Source organism: Zingiber officinale, chromosome 3A (assembly GCF_018446385.1).
Source record: "Zingiber officinale cultivar Zhangliang chromosome 3A, Zo_v1.1, whole genome shotgun sequence".
In the NCBI taxonomy this organism is placed as follows: domain Eukaryota; kingdom Viridiplantae; phylum Streptophyta; class Magnoliopsida; order Zingiberales; family Zingiberaceae; genus Zingiber; species Zingiber officinale.
In genome coordinates, this window is record NC_055990.1 from 21,629,213 (window position 1) to 21,649,726 (window position 20,514).

The 20,514-nt window shown below is 38.7% G+C and overlaps 1 protein-coding gene across 1 annotated transcript; it reads right to left on the bottom strand.

The window, feature by feature from the left end:
* Positions 1 to 772: 772 nt before the first annotated feature.
* On the bottom strand, positions 773 to 4,878 carry LOC122051384 (rust resistance kinase Lr10-like). The gene is made up of 5 exons (XM_042612508.1): positions 4,548 to 4,878; positions 3,856 to 4,437; positions 2,381 to 2,403; positions 1,785 to 2,282; positions 773 to 1,702 (listed from the first exon to the last, which is right to left on the bottom strand). The coding sequence occupies exons 1-5, from the start codon at positions 4,787 to 4,789 to the stop codon at positions 1,068 to 1,070; spliced, it is 1,980 nt and encodes a 659-aa protein (XP_042468442.1). The 5' UTR covers positions 4,790 to 4,878; the 3' UTR covers positions 773 to 1,067.
* Between the last annotated feature and the right edge of the window lie 15,636 nt (positions 4,879 to 20,514).

Here is a 20,514-nt window from a genome sequence, read left to right on the forward strand (position 1 = left end):
ATCGATTGAGAGCCCTAAATCGCGAAGTATAAAAGCAACAGCAAGATTCAAACTCGATAGCGCTTACACGAGACCTCCAAAATGATCCAATACAAAATACCTCACAGTCATAGAAAATTAAAATTAAAATTTCTAGTACCAATAATATCTTACTTATGGATCCATTTATTAATATACATAAATTATACTCTAAATTTATTTAGTAAAAATGATAATCACAGTTAGTCTTATTGAATATCCTTAGGGTAACCAGTCCAGCCCTACAAAAGTTTCCTACTGGCCACCAAGATAAATCGGAAAGCACACACAGCGGCCAACCCAGAAGTCCAACATTATTTGGTTGTACCCCCAGGCAGAGGAAAAATTCTTACAAATATGTCATAACTGGAGATCGAACCACGGGTGTCTTGGTGACAATCTGGATGTCCTACAATGGTACCATAGCCTTGGGGGGGGGGGGGGGAATGATAATCCTAGTTCGCCTTATTGACTATTCCTGGGGTGACTGACTTGACCCCACATAAGTTTCCCACCGGTCATCAAAATAAATCGGAAATTACATATGATGGTCAACCCAAAAACTCAGCATCTTTTAGTTACATCTCCTATTTGAAAGAAAAATTCTTACAAATATATCATACCTAAGAATCGAATTACGAATATCTAGATGATAATCTAAATATCCTACCACAGTATCATACTACGGAGACTCTAAATTTACATTGTAGAGGAATCAGAAGATCGTCCAAATGAAATTTGAACACCTAAATTATATTTTTAAAAAATTATTAGCACATAAATTGTAAAGTGAATTCATATATGAATTTTAACACATCAAATCATGATGTAATGCACTTTGAAAGTGGATTCATATGTGCAAGAAGTTGTGGGACTGAACAAAACGCACAATTCATAAGCTTAGCTCAAGTCCACTCCCCAAATCCACCAGGTGAAGCAAGTGATTTTATAGCTGAACTGTCTTTCAAATCGTCTCAGCGGTTCCTTCTTGTCTCAGCATGTCGATAGATTTCGATATCTTGCTCTTCGAACAATGTTGCTTAAACAGGCTACAAAGATGAGCACTCAATTGAGAAGTAGGAAGTTTGGGATCCATGGCCACTTTGTTGTTGATCTGGAAACGAGAACAGCAGCGGTTTCGGAGGCATCTCGATCCACTCAGCTTCCCCACTCAGCATCTCGATAGCGCGGCTGATTGACGGCCGACTTACTGGATTGGCCTGAATGCACCACAGCCCCACCATCACCAACTTTCTCAAAATTCGGTTCTCCTCCACCTCCACATGCCCCGAGTCTAACACCTGCCATTCGTGCAGCTGATCATAAATCCGATCGGGGAAGTACTTGTCGCTGCCGGATCCAACTTCTTGCATGTTCGCCGACTCGGTGCTCTCCTTACCTGAGGCCATTTTGAGAAGCAGCATTCCGAAACTGTAAACATCTGATTTGTGAGAGACGCCTCCGAGGCTCCTCATGAACACTTCGGGGGCTATGTAGCCAATGGTGCCGCGGGCACCGGTCAATGTCACCACGCTCTCCTTTCTCGATTGAAGCTTTGCCAATCCAAAGTCCGATATCTTGGGTTGGAAGTTGTTATCGAGCAACACGTTGTGCGGTTTGATATCCAAATGCAAAATTCTCCTCTCACAGCCATTGTGAAGATACTCAAGACCTCTAGCAATACCTGTTAAATATTGAAAAGAAAAAGATAAACTATATCCATTAAAATTATATATATATATATTTGAATTTGAATTGCATCGTACCAAGAGCAATATCAAGTAGCCGTTGGGCACCAGCTACATGTCTCATCTCCTCATTTGATATCAACTTGGCTAGTGATCCCTTGTCCATGAACTCGTATACAAGAGCTCGATGTGGGCCATCGCAACAAAACCCTAGAAGGCGAATGACATTCACATGGTGAATTTGTCCGATGGTGGCCACTTCGTTTATAAAATCTTGACTATCATCTTTAGACTTCTCCAAGATTTTGACGGCCACCAGGAGCCCGTTTTGTAGCTTCCCCTTGTATACATTACCATAGCCTCCTTCTCCAAGCTTCTCCTTGCTCCCTCCTATGATTCTTTTCAAGTCGGAGTATGAGTACTCCGTCGTTAACATGGACTTGTAGGTGCTAATGAACTCCTTGACGTTCGAATTGTGGCTTGAACGCTTGGCAAGTATGCTAAGGAATGATGACCTAAACTTGGTGAACGAAATTAGCCCGGCTACTAAAAGTATTGTTGTTGGGGTAACAATGGCTGCATTGTAAAGAGAAAAAAACGGTAGACGAAATGAAGAGAGTGCAAGAAGAAATAAATACTTACAAAGTTGTTGTAGAGACGACTGATTAAATTACCTACAATGATTTTCCATGAAACCCTGCAAGAAAGACATGTATGTGGCAATCAACGAAGAATTGTCAAATAAGAGGGAGTTGTGGTTCTTAATGTTTTGAGGGGTTTTAGTATTTTTGGAGTTTTAATTAGCGCTGTAAATGAATGTGAGGAAGTTTGGTGTTTGAGATTTAGGATTTAGGAATTTGTAAGAAAAAAAATTGAGCAAAAACTCAAAAGGCGTCCTTTTTATTTGAATCGGGCACTCTTTTTTAATTTCATTTTAAAAGAGCACCACACCTTTATATATTTAATTTTACTTTTATTTTTACTGTTGTAGCCGGATTCCAATTGTTATATAATTATTTTACTATTTTATTAAAAATATTTCCCCTTTACTAACTAATTTTGATGAAACCTAAAATGTATTTACGTTAATGTTCTTTTTTCTATTTACACTAAAAATAATTCCAAGATTTATTAGTAATTTCACAAGCGAAACAATCAGTGCTCTAGAGTTCAAAACTCAGCTACACCGTATTATTATGAATTTTTATCATCATTAATTTTCTCTAGTTGTTTTATATAAAAAAAATATAGTTCTCTTTAGTCCCATATCTTAGAATTGACAACACTATGATCAAAGAAGCTTCTATAAATATTTTAGCCCGACGATGTTAAAAAATATACTTTTCTTATTTTTTTTACGAGACAAATATAATATTAAATTAAAATAATTTTTTATAGTAGTTTGTTGCGGTCTGATGACGAATCTTATCCAAATAATTAATTTTTGATTTATAAGGGTGACACTAGAAAATCCAAACAATTCAGATTTTCAAAGACCCAAATAATTTATATATTATTATATTACTGCATTCATTTTTATAATATATTGATTAAAATAAATTATTTATGTCTGAAAAGGAGGTAAATCATGAGATTGAGATACGACCTAGGTGTATTGACAATAATACCTTTACATGAACAAACTTTATCAGCTCGTATGGACAATAATATTGATCATTATTGAACAAAGATGAAGTATTACTACAAGCCTACAATATATATATTACTACAAGCCTACAATATATACAGGATTGAAGTGTACATGTTAAAGTAATTACGAAGTGTTAATTTATGTTGATGAGAATTGAAGTATCCATACTATAGTAATTATAAACTCCTAGTGACTATAAAAATATCGAAAACTAAAGATAATTTTGAGAAATAAAATATACATAGAATGAGATGTTCTTTTAATAATAAATCAAATAGATTAATAAAAAGGGCACCCTTGATTATGACTCAAAAATTTTCAACTTTTTAATCTCACATGCGAACTAAGTGGAACAATAAGCACATTCGACAGATCGATCCAAAAACTAGAGCGCTTGTAGAATTTCCACAATGATCAATTATTAATTTTTTGGTTAAATTAAATATTTGATTTTCGCAGGCGTTGATGGTGAACAGAGATAAAGGATCGGAGTCTTACTTGTTGTCGCCTTTTCCAGCACAGGTTTCCCTGCAGAAGCAGCGCGGCTCGCGGGAGCTATGGTTATACCCGCACCGCCCTCCCGCCGCCTGGCAACTACTACACGCCTCGAAGTTCTGGTCCCACTCCGGTGACACCAGCGCGAAACCTTTATCTATCACGGCGGAGAGATTGTCCCGGACGACTAGATTGTCCCGGACGATAATTTCGCTCTGCAGGTTGACCTGCAGCACCGGCAAGGTGGCGTGGTCGCACCCCGCCCGAAGCTCGCTGTCGTTGTTCAGAGGCCCTTCCGGCGGCAGCAAGAAGAGGCTGCCGCTGGCGTTGTTCCTCCCGGGGCAGTCGGCGAGGACATTGATGGAATTGGGGGAAACTTGCCCCCGATCGCACCAGGTGAAGTTAAGGTAGAAGTACCAGTCACCGAGCCGGAAGGGGTAGAAGCTGGACCACGGGAGGAAGTGTTCGCGCAGGCCTCCGCCGCCGGCCGCAGTGCAGGAGTTGGACAGGATGTGGCGGGCGAGTTCGAGGTCCGACACGGTGAGCAACAACTCGTCCTCCTTGTAATTATAGATCGCGTTCACCCTGTCGAATTCGTATCAAAATTTGATTTTGATTCATCAATTACGATCGGTAAACTGATTAAAGTGTTCCTCAACTATAAAAATGAAAATTTGATCGGCGAATAAATTAACCGGTAAGGGAGGCCGGAGAGGGTGATGGTGGCGACGGAGGAGGAGGCGTTGCAGGCGATGACGAAGCCGGGGAGGCCGCAGACGGCCTCGGAGGAGGAGAACGGGAAGGCGACGGTGACGTCGCCGCACGTGAGCGGCTTACAGGCCTCGTAGTAGTAGGAGTCGGCGGTCCCCTGCGAGGCGTATTTCTGCGTGAAGCGGAAGAAGAAAAACAAGAAGATGACGACGGCGTTCACCGTCATAGTTCCGAATGCGTGAACTGAGTGAAGAATGAATGGGGCAGAGACGACCAGCGATGAACTTCATCAATAATTGTTCCGGCTATTTGACTACCCATGGAAAACTTTGCCATTATTTTTGAAAATAAATAAATAAATTCAACAAAGATAAATTATCATAAAATCCCCAACAACAAAGTAAACTTTCCTATAGGTCACACATAAAAATATCTATGATCAATATCTAACTAAATATAATAAATATTAATTTACCTAATTATTTTTATTTTTATAAATATAAAAAAATTTAAAAAAGGATAATCTTCCTAAATTCAATACTATTTAAAAGAAATCTAGTATATTTTTAATTAAATCGAACATAATTTTTTTTCCCTAATTGACCAATCATTGACTTAGAAAAAATTGAAGGATAATTAGATAAATTAATATGTATTAGAAAGTTGAATTAAATAAAAATTTATGAGAGTGTGAACTTTTTTACATAGGGATTGAAAGGATTGAAAGGAAGGATGTTTATTATAATGGAGTTTAGAGCAATTTTCCATGAAAAATTAGGTGGAAAAGTTACATTCATTTTTCATTCGGTAATTTACCAAAAGGTGCACTTGAAAATCTGAATTTATCAAAAGGTGTACACTACTTTGGTATTTACCAAAGAGCACACTTTCTTAAAAGCTTTTCCTATTTTACCCTCATGATAATTTGACTTTTTCTATTGTTTTTCTTTTCTTCATTATATTTCTCTCACTTCTCTCTCTCCTCTGTCGGCAGAATATAGAATAACATTAGTCAATCTTTAATCACATTTTAATACATTTGAAGAAGCCAAAATAAATAATGGACACCAGATTTGGACTCCTTGCAATTTTAGAAATCCACAGGAACTTAAATGGGTGCAATCAGAGCTTTCTAGGTCGATCAGTGGGTTTCGGTCAAAACCCACTGATGGACCTCGAGAGCTCCGATTGCACTCATTTCAGTTTCTATGGATTTCTAAAATTATAAGGAGTTCAAATATGATGTACATTATTTATTTTGGCTTTTTATAGATGTTAACAAGCAAAATCAAAGAATCGGCATAAAAGCTCACGTTGGGCCTGATTTGAGTCCATATCAGGCCCAATGTGGGTTTTTTTACCGATTCTTTGATTTTGCTTGTTAACATCTATAAAAAGCCAAAATAAATAATAGACATCATATTTTGAACTCCTTGCAATTTTAGAAATCCATAGAAATTGAAATGAGTTTTTGGTTTGTGCTATGCATCGAAAAGAACAGTCCTCATAGTTACCATTTCATTCTATATTTCTAAAATTACAAGGAGTAAATATGATGTCCATTATTATTTTTGGCACTCTAATGGTGGACTAGAGGTTTTGAAAAACCTAAATCTCTCTTTTTTCCTTTTTGTTTAGGCGTGATATGAAGAGATATCATGCCCGTTGGGCCTGATATCTCTTCATATCAGGCCCATAAGCCTGATATCTCCCATATCAGGCCCAATGTGGGCCTGATATGGGAGATATCGGCCTAGATACAACAAAAATAAAAAATAAAAAAACAAATAAAGAGATTTGGGGTTTTCAAACCTCTGATCCACTAGAAAAAATAATGGACATCATATTTTCACTCCTTGTAATTTAAATTCATAGAAATGAAATGGGTGCAATCAGACTTTGAGGTCGATCGGTGGGTTTGGTCCAAACCCACCGATGATGAGAACTCGATTAGACCCGTTTCGGTTTATGGTTTCTAAAATTGCAAGGAGTTCAAATATGATGTCAATTATTTATTTTGGCTTTTTATAGATGTTAACAAGTAAAATCAAAGAATCGACATAAAAGCTCACGTTGGGCCTGATATCATTCCATATCAGGCCCAATGTGGGTCTCACTCTATTAGGATGTTTTTATCGATTCTTTGATTTTTACTTGTTAACATATATAAAAAGTCAAAATAAATAATGAACACCATATTTGAACTCCTTGTAATTTTATAAATCCATAGAAACTGAAATGGGTGCAATCGGAGCTCTCTAGGCCCATCAGTGGGTTTTGACCGAAAGCTCCGATTGCACCCATTTCAGTTTCTATGAATTTCTAAAATTACAAGGAGTGAAAATATAGTGTCCATTATTATTTTTGGCACTCCTAGTGGTAGACCAGAGGTTTTGAAAAACCCTAAATCTCTCTTTCTTTCTTTTTTTCCTTTTTTTTTGTTTAGGCATGATATGAAGAGATATCATGCCCATGTTGGGCCTGATATCTCTTCATATCAGGCCCGATGTGGGCCTGATATGGGAGATATCAGGCCTAGATACAACAAAAAATAAAAAAATAAAAAAAAAATAAAGAGAGATTTAGGGTTTTCAAAACCTCTGGTCCACCACTAGGAGTGCCAAAAATAATAATGGACACCATATTTTCACTCCTTGTAATTTTAGAAATTCATAGAAACTGAAATGGGTACAATCGGAGCTTTCTAGGTCGATCAGTGGGTTTCGGTCAAAACCCACTGATGGACCTAGAGAGCTCCGATTGCACCCATTTCAGTTTCTATGGATTTCTAAAATTGCAAGGAGTTCAAATATGGTGTCCATTATTTATTTTGGCTTTTTATAGATGTTAACAAGCAAAATTAAAGAATCGGTATAAAAGCCCACGTTAGGCCTGATATGGAATCATGTCAGGCCCAACGTGGGCCTGATATCATTCCATATCAGGCCCACGTTGGGCCTGATTTGAGTCCATATCAGGCCCAATGTGGGCTTTTTTGCCGATTCTTTGATTTTTACTTGTTAACATATATAAAAAGCCAAAATAAATAATGGACACCATATTTGAACTCCTTGCAATTTTAGAAATCCATAGAAACTGAAATGGGTGCAATCGGAGCTCTCTAGGTCCATCAGTGGGTTTTGACCGAAACCCACTGATCGATCTAGAAAGCTCCGATTGCACCCATTTCAGTTTCTATGAATTTCTAAAATTACAAGGAGTGAAAATATGATGTCCATTATTATTTTTGGCACTCCTAGTGGTGGACCAGAGGTTTTGAAAACCCTAAATCTCTCTTTATTTCTTTTTATTTTTTTATTTTTTGTTGTTACTAGGCTTGATATCTCTCATATCAGGCCCACATTGGGCCTGATATGGGGAGATATCAGGCCCAACGTGGGCATGATATCTCTTCATATCAAGCCTAAACAAAAAAAAAAAAGAGATTTAGGGTTTTCAAAACCTCTGTTCCACCAAGTAAAAAATAATGGACATCATATTTTCACTCCTTGTAATTTTAGAATTATAGAAGCGAAATGGGTGCATCGGACTTTACAGATCGATCGATGGTTCGGTCAAAACCGATGGATCTGAGACTCCACCATTCATTCTATGGTTTCTAAAATTGTAAGGAGTTCAAATATGGTGTTCGTTATTTATTTGACTTTATATATGTTAACAAGTAAAATCAAAGAATGGTAAAAGCCACATTGGGTCGATATAGACTCAAATCGCCCAACGTGACGTGGGCTGATATGTAATGATATCGGGCCCACGTTGGGCGATATGATGTGTCGGGCTTAAGCGATAAGTTTATGTCGATTTTGATTTTACTTACATATAAAATGTAAAATAAATAATGGACACCGTATTTGAACTCCTTGCGATTTTAGAAATCCATAGAAGCTGAAATGGGTCGATCGAGCTCTGGGTCCGTCGATGGGTTTGGCCAAACCCATTGATCGACTGAAAGCTCGATTCGTTTCTATGAATTTATAAAATTACAAGGAGTGAAAATATGGTGTCCATTATTATTTTTGGCACTCCTAGTGGTGGACCAGAGGTTTTGAAAACCCTAAATCTCTCTTTATTTCTTTTTTTTTATTTTTTTATTTGTTGTTGTATCTAGGCCTGATTTCTCCCATATCAGGCCCACATTGGGCCTGATATGGGGAGATATCAGGCCTACATTGGGCATGATATGAAGAGATATCAGGCCCAACCTGGGCATGATATCTCTTCATATCATGCCTAAACAAAAAAAAGAGATTTAAGGTTTTTCAAAACCTCTGGTCCACTATTAGGAGTGCCAAAAATAATAATGGACATCATATTTTCACTCCTTGTAATTTTAGAAATTCATAGAAACTAAAATGGGTGCAATCGGAGCTTTCTAGATCGATCAGTGAGTTTCGGTCAAAACCCACTAATGGACCTAGAGAGCTCCGATTGCAAGGAGTTTAACAATATCCTCAATTGTTTATTTCAACTTTTTCATAAATGTTAAAATGTTATTGTAAAAGTCAACTCAAACCCAAAACTCCTTAGCCTGATATAAATCATATCAGAATTAACGTGAACTTGATATGAGTCTAGATCTATTAATGAATTTTGACTTAAACCTATTGATAAATCTAGACATATCTAATTGAGCTCATTTTAGTTTCTTTAGATTTTTAAAAACCAAAATAAATAATGTACACCATATTTGAACTCATTGTAATTTTGAAATCCATAGAAACTGAAATGAGTGCAATCGGAGCTCTCTAGGTCCATGATCGAAACCCACTGATCGACCTAGAAAGCTCCGATTGCACCCATTTAAGTTCCTGTGGATTTCTAAAATTACAAGGAGTCCAAATCTGGTGTCCATTATTTATTTTGGCTTCTTCAAATGTATTAAAATGTAATTAAAGATTGACTAATGTTATTCCTATATTCTGCCGACAGAGGAGAGAGAGAAGTGAGAGAAATATAATGAAGAAAAGAAAAACAATAGAAAAAGTCAAATTATCATGAGGGTAAAATAGGAAATGCTTTTAAAAAAGTGCGCTCTTTGGTAAATACTAAAGTAGTGTACGCCTTTTGATAAATTCAGATTTTTAAGTGCGCCATTTGGTAAATTGCCGTTCATTTTTAAAATAAAATAAAATAAAATAAAAAAGCGCTGTCATTACAAATTTTGTTTTTAGAATATCTTTATTTAATGACATTGTAGCAGCCACCATACTCCCAATATAACTCATTAATTTAAGATGATTTAGATAAAGTTTAAATAATTTTAATATAATTAATAAAAAATATTTTGATATAATAATATTTAGGATTTAAGATTTAAAATTTAAAATTTAAGATTTATGATTTAATTATAATTATATAGCAACTAACTATCTAATATCTTCTGCACGTTATAACAAGGACGGTCCCCATGTAAATCTCCCTAGTTTTAATACTAGTGTGAGGTAAAACAAAAATGGCAACAATCTAATATGCAACCAGGGACGGAAAACAAAACAACACTGAATCACCAATAATGGCAATAATGTAATATGCAGTGTGGGTGATTACATGCAACATACGAGTAAGCTTAGTAATAATTTATTTATATTCGTTCAATATATATAAAATTAATTAAATAAATAAATTTAAATAATTAATTAAATTAAATAAATAAATTTGAATATAGAATAATATTCGTGTAATAACATTCATGAATAATATTCATAAACTATATTTATTAATAAAACTTTTTTCAATATACAAAATAAATAATATAATAAAATAAATAAATAAATTTGAATTATCAAGTTCAATAACTAATCAAACAACTAAAAGTTTTAAATAATCAAACAAGCTTAAATTAAAAGTTCGATAACATTTAAACGAACCAAGCTCAAGTCAAGCTTGAATTGAGAACTGGATAATATATAAACGAATCAAGCCCAAGTCAAACTTCAAACAAGCTCAATCTCATAAAAAGTAAATCAAGTCAAATTTGAACAATCATTTCAAAAACTTGATTCATTTTAAGCTCGATTCAATTACCTTATCAAATAAGCTTGAACACCCCCAAAGCTCGACTCGGCTCGTTTATAGCCCTACGAGTAAATTAGTTTGGGTTGCAAAGGAGTCTCTTAATTAAATTTTGTCCTAGTATTAATAGTGGCAAAAGGCGTAGCATTCGTCCCAACATCCCTGCCAAATTGTCCAACGATCAACACGAAAGAGATAAATAATGGTAACTGAGGAACCCAGTGGAAAGGAGATGACTTATTCCGGGGTGCAGAAATTTACACCCTACCAATCTCAGATTATGACCCTATGACTACAAGTGACAACCTACCATCCATTGACCACTTCAGCTAAGTCTGTGGGGACGTCCTGGTGTTAATAGTTTGGCATTGGAAGTAAGGGAGAGAGGGGGGAATTAGGGTAGTCATGTGATGTTGTCCATTCTACGTGTAGAAAATGTTACTCTCAGGGTATGACTGAGTTGGTTACTACATGATAGATTTTTAGAAATTAGCAAGAGTTGATTTCCTGTGAAACCAGAGAAAATACCCTCCCATGTGATGACTTGCTTGGTTTCTTGATTTACCTATCTACAGATAGTTGTGGAGCCAGTTGTGTGGATTACTCGGGGTCAACATCTGACCTTTCTGTAGAAATACATATAAAAAAATGTTGGTGTTACATTAGCAAACCATCAACCTATCCATCTATCTTTAACACTGAGAAAAATAGCGTTTTGTATTTAGAGACCAACTATTATATGTAAAAAATATTGGTGTTACATCAGCAAGCCATCAATCTATTCATCGATCGTTAACACTAAGAAAAGTAGCGTTTTGTATTTAACAACCTATTAGCGACCGAAATTTTTGTTTGCAAATTTTTTTATCGCTAATGCATTTAGCTATGGAATTAAATTATCGTCGCTAATTTAAATTCTATGGCTAAATTTAGCAATAGAAATTTAATTTCGTCACTAAATTGACTATAAATTTAAAATGTCACTCTCTAACTTAACGACAAAATTAATTGTCCGTCACTAAATTTATCCAAATTACCCCTAGTTCACGTGTAAATCCACTCTTGATAGTGTCCCTTGAGTTCTATGCCTCTGGCAATCAATAGTTCAATACCTCCCCAACTCCATCATCGGTTCCGTCTGCCTGCTCGTCTGCATCTTACCCCTCCTCTCCCACTGTCTGGGCTACGCGGCCTTCAAATACAACATATAAGAATTATTTCCACCTCCTCTTCCACTGTCTTGGCTGCATGATCTTCGAATACAACATATAATAATTATTTTCATTACTTAGTATATGACCCCCTCCAAACTTAAATTCATGGATCCGCCCCTGATTGTAACAGTTACCGTCTTACCGATAGCTACTAGAATACCATTTGTTGTGCCCAAAGGAATGCACATATTTCTACAATGGTATGATATTGTCTACTTTACTCCTAAGACCTCATGGTTTTTATTTTTGGGCTATAATCAAAAAGACCTCATACCAATAGAGATATCTTCATCTTTTAAACTCATGATATTTTCCATGTCTTTCCAACATGAAACTTTGATTGTATCTCCAACAATCCTCCTCTCAAACGAATGATCTTTTTCATGTCTTTCCTGTAAGTACCCCGAGGTAATGTTGATGTGATCAACTAAATAAAGTTAGGTCTTGTTGTGGTTTAACTCCTGTGTCTAAGTGTGCACGAACTTAGAAGCATAGGAAATTGAGCGAAAGACGCAGCTAGCGATAAGGACGACACGGGAGAGAGCCGACTGGCTTGGTGCGTCCGAGGAATGAGGTGCTGCTAAAGAGCATGCGGGTGGATGAGAAGGAGGCGCACGACATCTCCGAGGGAAGAGAAGCTGGAGCGGAAGGTTGCTCGAGAAGGCCAGAAGATGAGTTCGGGTGAGCTCTATTCTGGATGGCTAAAATTACCCAGGCGAGCGAAGTACGCTGGCGGACGAGAAGAAAACACGTGATGATTCTGAGGGATGAGAAGGAAGAGCGGAAGGTTGCTCGAGAATGCTAGAAGATGGGTTCGGGTGAACCCTATTCCGGATGGTCAAAATCACCCAAGTGAGTGAAACCAGAGCGGAAGGCTCGGACCGAGAAGTAAATAGGGAAGGTAACTTGGTCAGGGCACCCAGATCACCTAGGTGCCTGATAACCATGATTTTACTGTATTATTTTGATTCATATATGCATAGTTTGATGTTATGTTCATAGATAAAATCTATATTTGCATCACATTTCATGCATTGTCTTATTCTTGGACTTAATTGTAAATTATCTTATTTTTGTGTTATTTGATGCTAATATTTGATTCTTATTTTGTAGACATCAAGGGATCTTGGATTTGGATCTAATCGAACCGAATTTGTGCTCGAATTGGAGTTTAAATGAGAAGATCAAGTTGTGGAGCATTATGGACCGTTCATTAAAGATGAGAAAGATCTGAACCATCCATTGAAGATCTGGTCCATCCGACCTAAGGGAGAGTAGATCTAGACCCTAGATCAAGATCAGTACATTCGGATAAGATTTTAGGCGATCTTTCACTGTTGATCGAGCTCCGAAGCATCCCAGCCGTCCGTTCAGATATGGATCTGATTTAAAACAGAAGCTACAGTAGCTTCGTGGGTGTTGATCTCCTCCACAGCGCTGAGCTTCGCGTCGCACGACTTCTCCGGAGATTCCCACCCCGTTTCCTTTCTCCGATCAACTTCTCAAGCTTCGACATTAGTGCAGAGCTTCACGGTAGTTAGTTCCCGATCATCTGGAGCTATCGGCGGGCGTTCCCTCCGGCGGAATTCTGCTCTTGGTAATCCCCTGTTCTCCTTAGATTCAGCGGCGTTCCTCCAATCTGTGAGTCCATCTTCCATCAGCAACATTTGGCGGCGTTCCTCCGGTGTTGTTGAGCTTCATCCAATCTGTTACCTCTTTCTCATCAAGTAATGGCTCAGGTACTGGTTCAGGAGAACGTACAACCAAAGGTAGTGATTATTGGGTACTTGGCTCCCTAGCACAAGTCCCTACACTCTCTTCATCATCATCATCAAATCCAGGTGATCCTTGGGGACAAGTACCTAGGTACCTTTCAACATGATAAGGTTAGTATTTCTTGTGATTTTCCAGGAAACTTATTTAAGGTATCTATTTTTAACTTTATAGCATGTGATACTGATTTTTATCCATTTGGTTTAGACACTAATTGCATTTCATTTTCTCCTAATCATGTGAGTGCACGGGAGGTGTTTTTCTTTGATCTTGCAGGTAGCAATAGGATTTTGAAATGGTTACTTGATCTGAACCGCCTTCGACCTCCAGAAAGAATTTTGAAAAGAAAAATGATGAATAAGAAAAATTTGATTGGGACCACAATTACACCACTACCGACGTGGATTCTTTTACTAAATCCTCTTCAACCACCGGGAATTAAAGGGGAGTTGGTTCCAATTTCGTTTACTTATGCATTTTAATTCATGCTTTGTTAATAAATTCTTTGTGGATAATTTTCTTTAGTTTTGTATTTTACATTTGTGTTTTGCTTGTTGATTAGTCCTAGGAAAACGTACCGGTTCCACTGTATAAAATTTTTTTGTACATGTGTCGAACCTTTCTTTAAATAACCTAATGTGTTCTTTAGAAGTTAAATTAAGAATCGCAGACGGAACTTAACATCATTGATTCCAAATTTAACTTATCTGTTCTTAATGGTTTAGATTTGAATCGCAAGCGGAACTTAACACTATTAATTCAAATCCACCTATGTTATTAATTCCATTAAATATTAATTTCTAAAATTGGCTTCCAGGACTGCATGGCAAGGCACATGGCCTTCTTGGATATGAGAGCAACCACCACCGCCTAGAGAAAGCCTTTTAAGGAAAGTTAATATTTAATTTCCTTAAATAACTCTAGGTTAACAAAAAAGAACAATCGAATCACAAATTCGAAAACAAAGAAAACATAAACTCGAAAAACTAATTCGAAAAACTAGATCTAATGGCTCTTGTGTTTGGAATTCTTACAAAAAGAAATAACTAGCATGATGCGGAAAATAATTGCTAATTATACCTTCTTTTTGTATGCTAATGACATCGAGATCTTCTGGCTGTTGGGACCGAAATGTAGCTAGAGGGGGGGTGATGATTGTTTTGTTTGCCCCTTCCGGCGATGATTTCGGTAAAGAGCGGCCTCGCTCTGATACCACTTGTTGGGATCGAAATGTAGCTAGAGGGGGGGGGGGGGGGGGAATAGCTCGTCGCGTGCTCGTGGTTGGCGTTGCTTGTTTCTTTGAAGATGTACAGCGAAAATATACAAGAAACAACACACACAACGCTAACAAGTAGATTTACTTGGTATCCACCTCCAAAGGAGGTGACTAGTCCAAGGATCCACACACTCACACACACCTCCACTAATAAATACTCCTTTACGGTAACTACCGAAGGCGGAGAAGCCCTATAAGTTCACACTACAAGAAGAAAGGGAAATGATACACAAATACAAGCAAAAGCTTACAATGAGTATAGAAAAACCCTAACCCTAGCCTTCTTCCTCAGCTGTAGAGCCGCCTCTTGACTTGGAAGACCTCCAAGAACCTTCAAGAACCGACGATCTGAACTTTGTGGAGAAGCTCTGGGAGCACAGTGAAGATCTGAGATGAATCGGTGAAGCTCTGCTAAAGGAATCGAACGCCTGCAGCTAAATACGATGCCAACGGTCGGATCCCGATCGATTGGATTGCTCCCAATCGATCGGGGAGGCTTTGTATTGATCCACTGATCAATCCAGAGCGCCTCTGTGCTCTCGGGAAATGCCTGGATCAATCGGCTGATCGATCCAGGGCTTATCGCGCAACATCACCATCTCCCAATCGATCCACTGATCGATTGGGAGCTCTGGATCGATCGGCTGATCGATCCAGAGGCGTTCTGTGCGCGCGACATTTCTTCCCAATCGATCGGCTGATTGATTGGGAGGAGCTCTGTCGCAAGGACTCACCCGATCGATCGGCTGATCGATTGGGAATCATCCAATCGATCGGCTGATCAATCCAGATGCTGGTTTTTGCCCAAAACCAAGTCCTAAGTCCTCTAAACCAACATCCGGTCAATCCATGACCTGTTGGTACATCATGCCTAGCATCTGGTCACCCTTGACCTGCTAGGACTCCTTCACCAAGTGTCTGGTCAATCCATTTGACCCACTTGGACTTTTCTCCTCATGCCAAGTATCCGGTCAATCCCTTGACCTACTTGGACTTTCACCAGATGTTTGGTCAACCTTGACCCATCTGGATTTTCCCCGTGCCTGGCTTCACTCACCAGGACTTCTCATCTGTCTGGCTTCACTCACCAAGACTTCCAACTGCCTAGCTTCACTCACTAGGACTTTCACCTGGCTTCACTCACCAAGATTTTCTCACTGCCTAGCTTCACTCACTAGGACTTTCCATCTGCCTGGCTTCACTCACCATGGCTTTCACTTGGCTTCACTCACCAAGATTTTCATACTGCCTAGTTTCAGTCACTAGGACTTTCACCTGGCTTCACTCACCAGGATTTTCCCTCTGCCTAGCTTCACTCACTAGGTCTTTCACCTAGCTTCACTCACCAGGATTTTCCTTCTGCCTAGCTTCACTCACTAGGTCTTTTCACCTGGCTTTACTCACCAGGATTTTCCTTCTGCCTAGCTTCACTCACTAGGATTTTCCTTCTGCCTAACATCCCAGTTAGGACTTCCCAGTCAAGTATCTGGTCAACCTTGACCTACCTGACTCTTCTTCAACCAACCTGATCATACCCTGATCAGAGGGGAATTGCACCAAATAATCTCTCCAAATGAACAACTGCACCTGTACTTGTCTATATCATCGAAGTCTTGTATTGTCAAACATCGAAACCTAAACCAAGACTCAATCTTGGTCAATCAGGTCAACCTTGACCTGTGAAATATTGCACCAACACTGTCGTATTCCTCGCCTCGCTTTGGATGTCGTGTGGGCGACGATCCTCCAAGATGAACACTACCCAAAATCTTCCTTCCTCTTCCTCTAAAATCCGGCCACCACCACCATCAAGGAGAAGAGAGCAAAGGGAAAGGGAGAAGAGAGAGGGCCGACCACTAACAGATCCTCCAAGCAAGAGAATAAGAGTTGTGTCTCATGAAGGCTCCCCACCCATTCTTTTATAATACTTGCCCATAGCAAATAAGGGAAGAATTTTTACAAAAATTAAAATCTTCCTCTAGTTTTTCCTTTTTTCTTTTCTTTCCTCTTGATTGAATCAATCACCAATCATAGATTAGTTTTAATTTGATTTGATGATGACTTAATCCTATTGGCCGACCCCTTGCTTGGGCACCAAGCAAGGGTGGTCGGCCCCTATTAGGAAGGAAATATATATATTTTTTATAAAATTTTACAAGAAGAAATCCTCTTATAAAATTTTACAAGCTCTCTTTCAATTTCCTAAAGTAGGAGTTAAAAAAGGAAAGCTTTAAAAATTAAAACCATGTTTTAAAATTTAAAACTTCTCTTATAAAATTTCCTTTTTTAACATGGTGATAGAAAATTTAAATTTTAAAACTTCTCTTCCTTTTTTCCTAAACCATGAGGATGGTTAAAAAAGGAAAGTTTTAAAACTTTTAAACTTTCTTTTAAAACATGTGACTAAATTCAAATAAGGAAAGTTTTTAAATTTAAAATCTCTCTTTTAAAACTTATAGTTTTCTACAAAGAGAAGATTTTAAAAATTCAAAAACACCCCTCCTTATTTGAATTATTGTGGCCGGCCCCCTCTTGCTTGGGCACCAAGCAAGGGGTCGACCCCTTAAGAGGATAATGTGGTCAACCCTTGCTTGGTCACCAAGTGTCACGCCCCGGAGGAGTCCTTGTCCGAAGAAATTTCGGCAGCATCTCCCCTGTACGACAGACAATCTGAAACTTTCTACATATCCATATACCTCAGCCACATGTGGCTGAAATAATAACAGTAAATAAACAATCACCCACGCAGTTTAATAGTAGACAAACAGAGCAGTAATAAGATGACTCGAAAACAACACTACTCCACTACACCCATAAAGCTCAAATCCGATTTTTCCTACTCCACTACACTCATAAAACATAAATCCGACAAACTCACCTCTTTTGCCGTCCAGGCAGGTATGTAGTAAAACATATCGAATAAAAATCCATCGACAAATACAATCCATACATTATCCAAGTATCAAAATAAACCAATTCTAAACATAGTCAAATAAGAAGAAAAAAAACTAAAAGGTCAATAAATCCTCGTGGTCTGCAGGGGACCAGCAACTAGAACTCTCTCCTGACAGCATCAACCTGAAAAATAACAACAATGGAGGCGGGGTGAGTCCAACACTTAGCAGGTATAACTGATATGCAAAGTAGGGAAATAACACCTAGCACTAATCATGCGTACAGTCTCCTGATATAAGAAAAATAAAAATGCATCTGAAGTAAACAGGAGAGAAACTGTACTAACCAGGACCTGGGTATAAGGACAAACAGTCCGAGTGATATAGAAATCCTGTATGCATGTCAAACATAGGTATCCAAACAATATGCAGCATATAAATGCAGCAAACACAAACACAAACAATAAATGCATCATGCATATGATGCCAATGATGCGTCCTGGTCACCCCTGACGCCAGTCGATCATCTCACACAATAGTGAGGCCGAGTGGGTAGGGCTGTGACAACTGTGCACTCTGTCATCACTACTCCTGATGAGTGACCGAGTGGATGGGTGCTTTCGGAGTACACCTATCCTCCTACCCCAAATCATAAATGGGGAAGCGCAATGCTCTCATCTCCTGGTACACAATGACGGGGAGGAATCCTTGTCGGATAACACGTTGTGTCACACTACCCATGAGCGGACCAACGGTGCCTAACAGAGTCCCTGCTGTAACATACACTGCCTGAATCGACCACTAACCCATGAGTGGTGGTGTGTGCAGATCCATGTAACTGGCGATGTGCTCAACAATAATGGAGCGGACTATCGCACAGCATGCAATCATGCAAATGGTGCATGACACTAACCACAAAATATCATGAGCTAATCCATATATATATAAAAGTGCACCATAGGTCAACGAATCAAATCAAAGGTACACTGAAGGTATAAAACCTAGGTCCTGAACATGGTGAAACATGGTATATCACTACCCCTATAAGCATGTATCAACAGGTAAGGAATACATGAGATGCAAAACAAGCAATCAACCAATCATGTAACAGGTATCGGGTAGTGATTAACCGAAACAAATAAGAGAACATAATTATTCCTACTTGTTAAATTCACTACTATGCATATCAAAGACATAAAGTCAAAAGTACCCGCCTCCAATCGAAAAGTCCAAATATGATCCAAATACGACGTCGAGATGCTCGTCTCGCATCAAAGTCTTGTGTCACCAATACACATATATTTTATTTAGCTATAATTTTTCTAAATAGCTAATTAAAATCTCTAATCATAAATTAGGGCAAACTCCTAATCACATGACTATCATCCTGTACACAAGAATTAATCTACACATGATCATCCATCTAAAAATATTCGAATCAAAACAATGATCTATAGCATGTATCAAATGCTCTACACCTTACCTTACTTCTCAGCTGTTCTTGCTGCCAGTAAACCTGACCGAAGCGAGGTAAATGGTGTTGCCCTCTAAATCAAATACCCTACATCAATAATCCACACTTAACTAACTTAAAATTTATCACTGCACAGATGCTCACCTTAAAGTATAGCAGTCAATCTGCAACTCACCACCGCAACTCAGAGACCAAGATCTCACTTCTCACCCTCCTCAACTGATACACAGTCCAGAATGTGACTGCTAGACCAAGAAACAACCCACAGCAACCACTTCTCTTCAGGATTCCAGTATACTGTTCTGATCAAAGGTAATGGCAAGAGTGGAGACCCCGGATCAGATTTGGGATTCAACCATATTATTCCAACAACAACCTAAATTCAAGAAAATAATTTACTCATCTTACCTCAATTCGCAACAGGGACGTTGCTGTCGGAGAAAGGCAGCCGCTGGAAGGTGGTTGTCGGACCCAAGAACAACCCACAGCAAACCCTAATTCCTAAACCCACTGAACAGCACAACGTGGAGGCAACCTCCACTCGGGAAAGGAGAAGAAGGGTCGGCGCCAGTGCTGAGGAGGAACGATGATGCCTCGTAAGGGTGAGGGTGTCACGGGTCGGCCGGCTAGGGCAGAAGAAACCGCGGCGATGTACTGCGGGTGTGGCACCGTCGGGGTGGAGAAGGCTCTGCCGAGAAGATGGCTAGGGCACAAGCACAGAGAAAATAGCCGACGGCAAAGATCTAGGGCACGGTTTCCGGATCAGAGTGGTGGCGGCGTTACTAGGGCTCGGAATGCCGACGCTCGAAAGAAGAGAGGAAGAGGGAGGAAATGGAGAAGATCGGCTCGGGGAGAAGAAAAAGGTCGTGGCGCCAGTTAGGGCAAGGGGGTTCAGCGGCGTCCGGCGCAAGAAGGGCACGTGGCAGAGAAAGAAAAGAAACGAAGAAAAATAAAGAAAATAAAAGAAAATGTAAATATAAATATAAACATTTCCTAGCCTAAATGGGGTAGCCTAAACAGGTTTTTTTTTTCCGGAACCCAAATTTTATCCCCGTTAACTCGTCCATATGAGCTCCGAAAAATTCCCAAAAAATTTCTAAAAATTTCAGAAAATTCCCTATTAAATATTCGCCTATTTTTGGTATTTTACACCAAGCATTGGGTTGCCCCCCTTCTTGGACACTAAGATGGACTTATATTTGGATGGACTTGAGGCTTTAATGAGACTACGACAGGGACCTAGAGGAGAAATTGGTTTTGGCCTTCCGATGAGCTTGAGTATCTCGT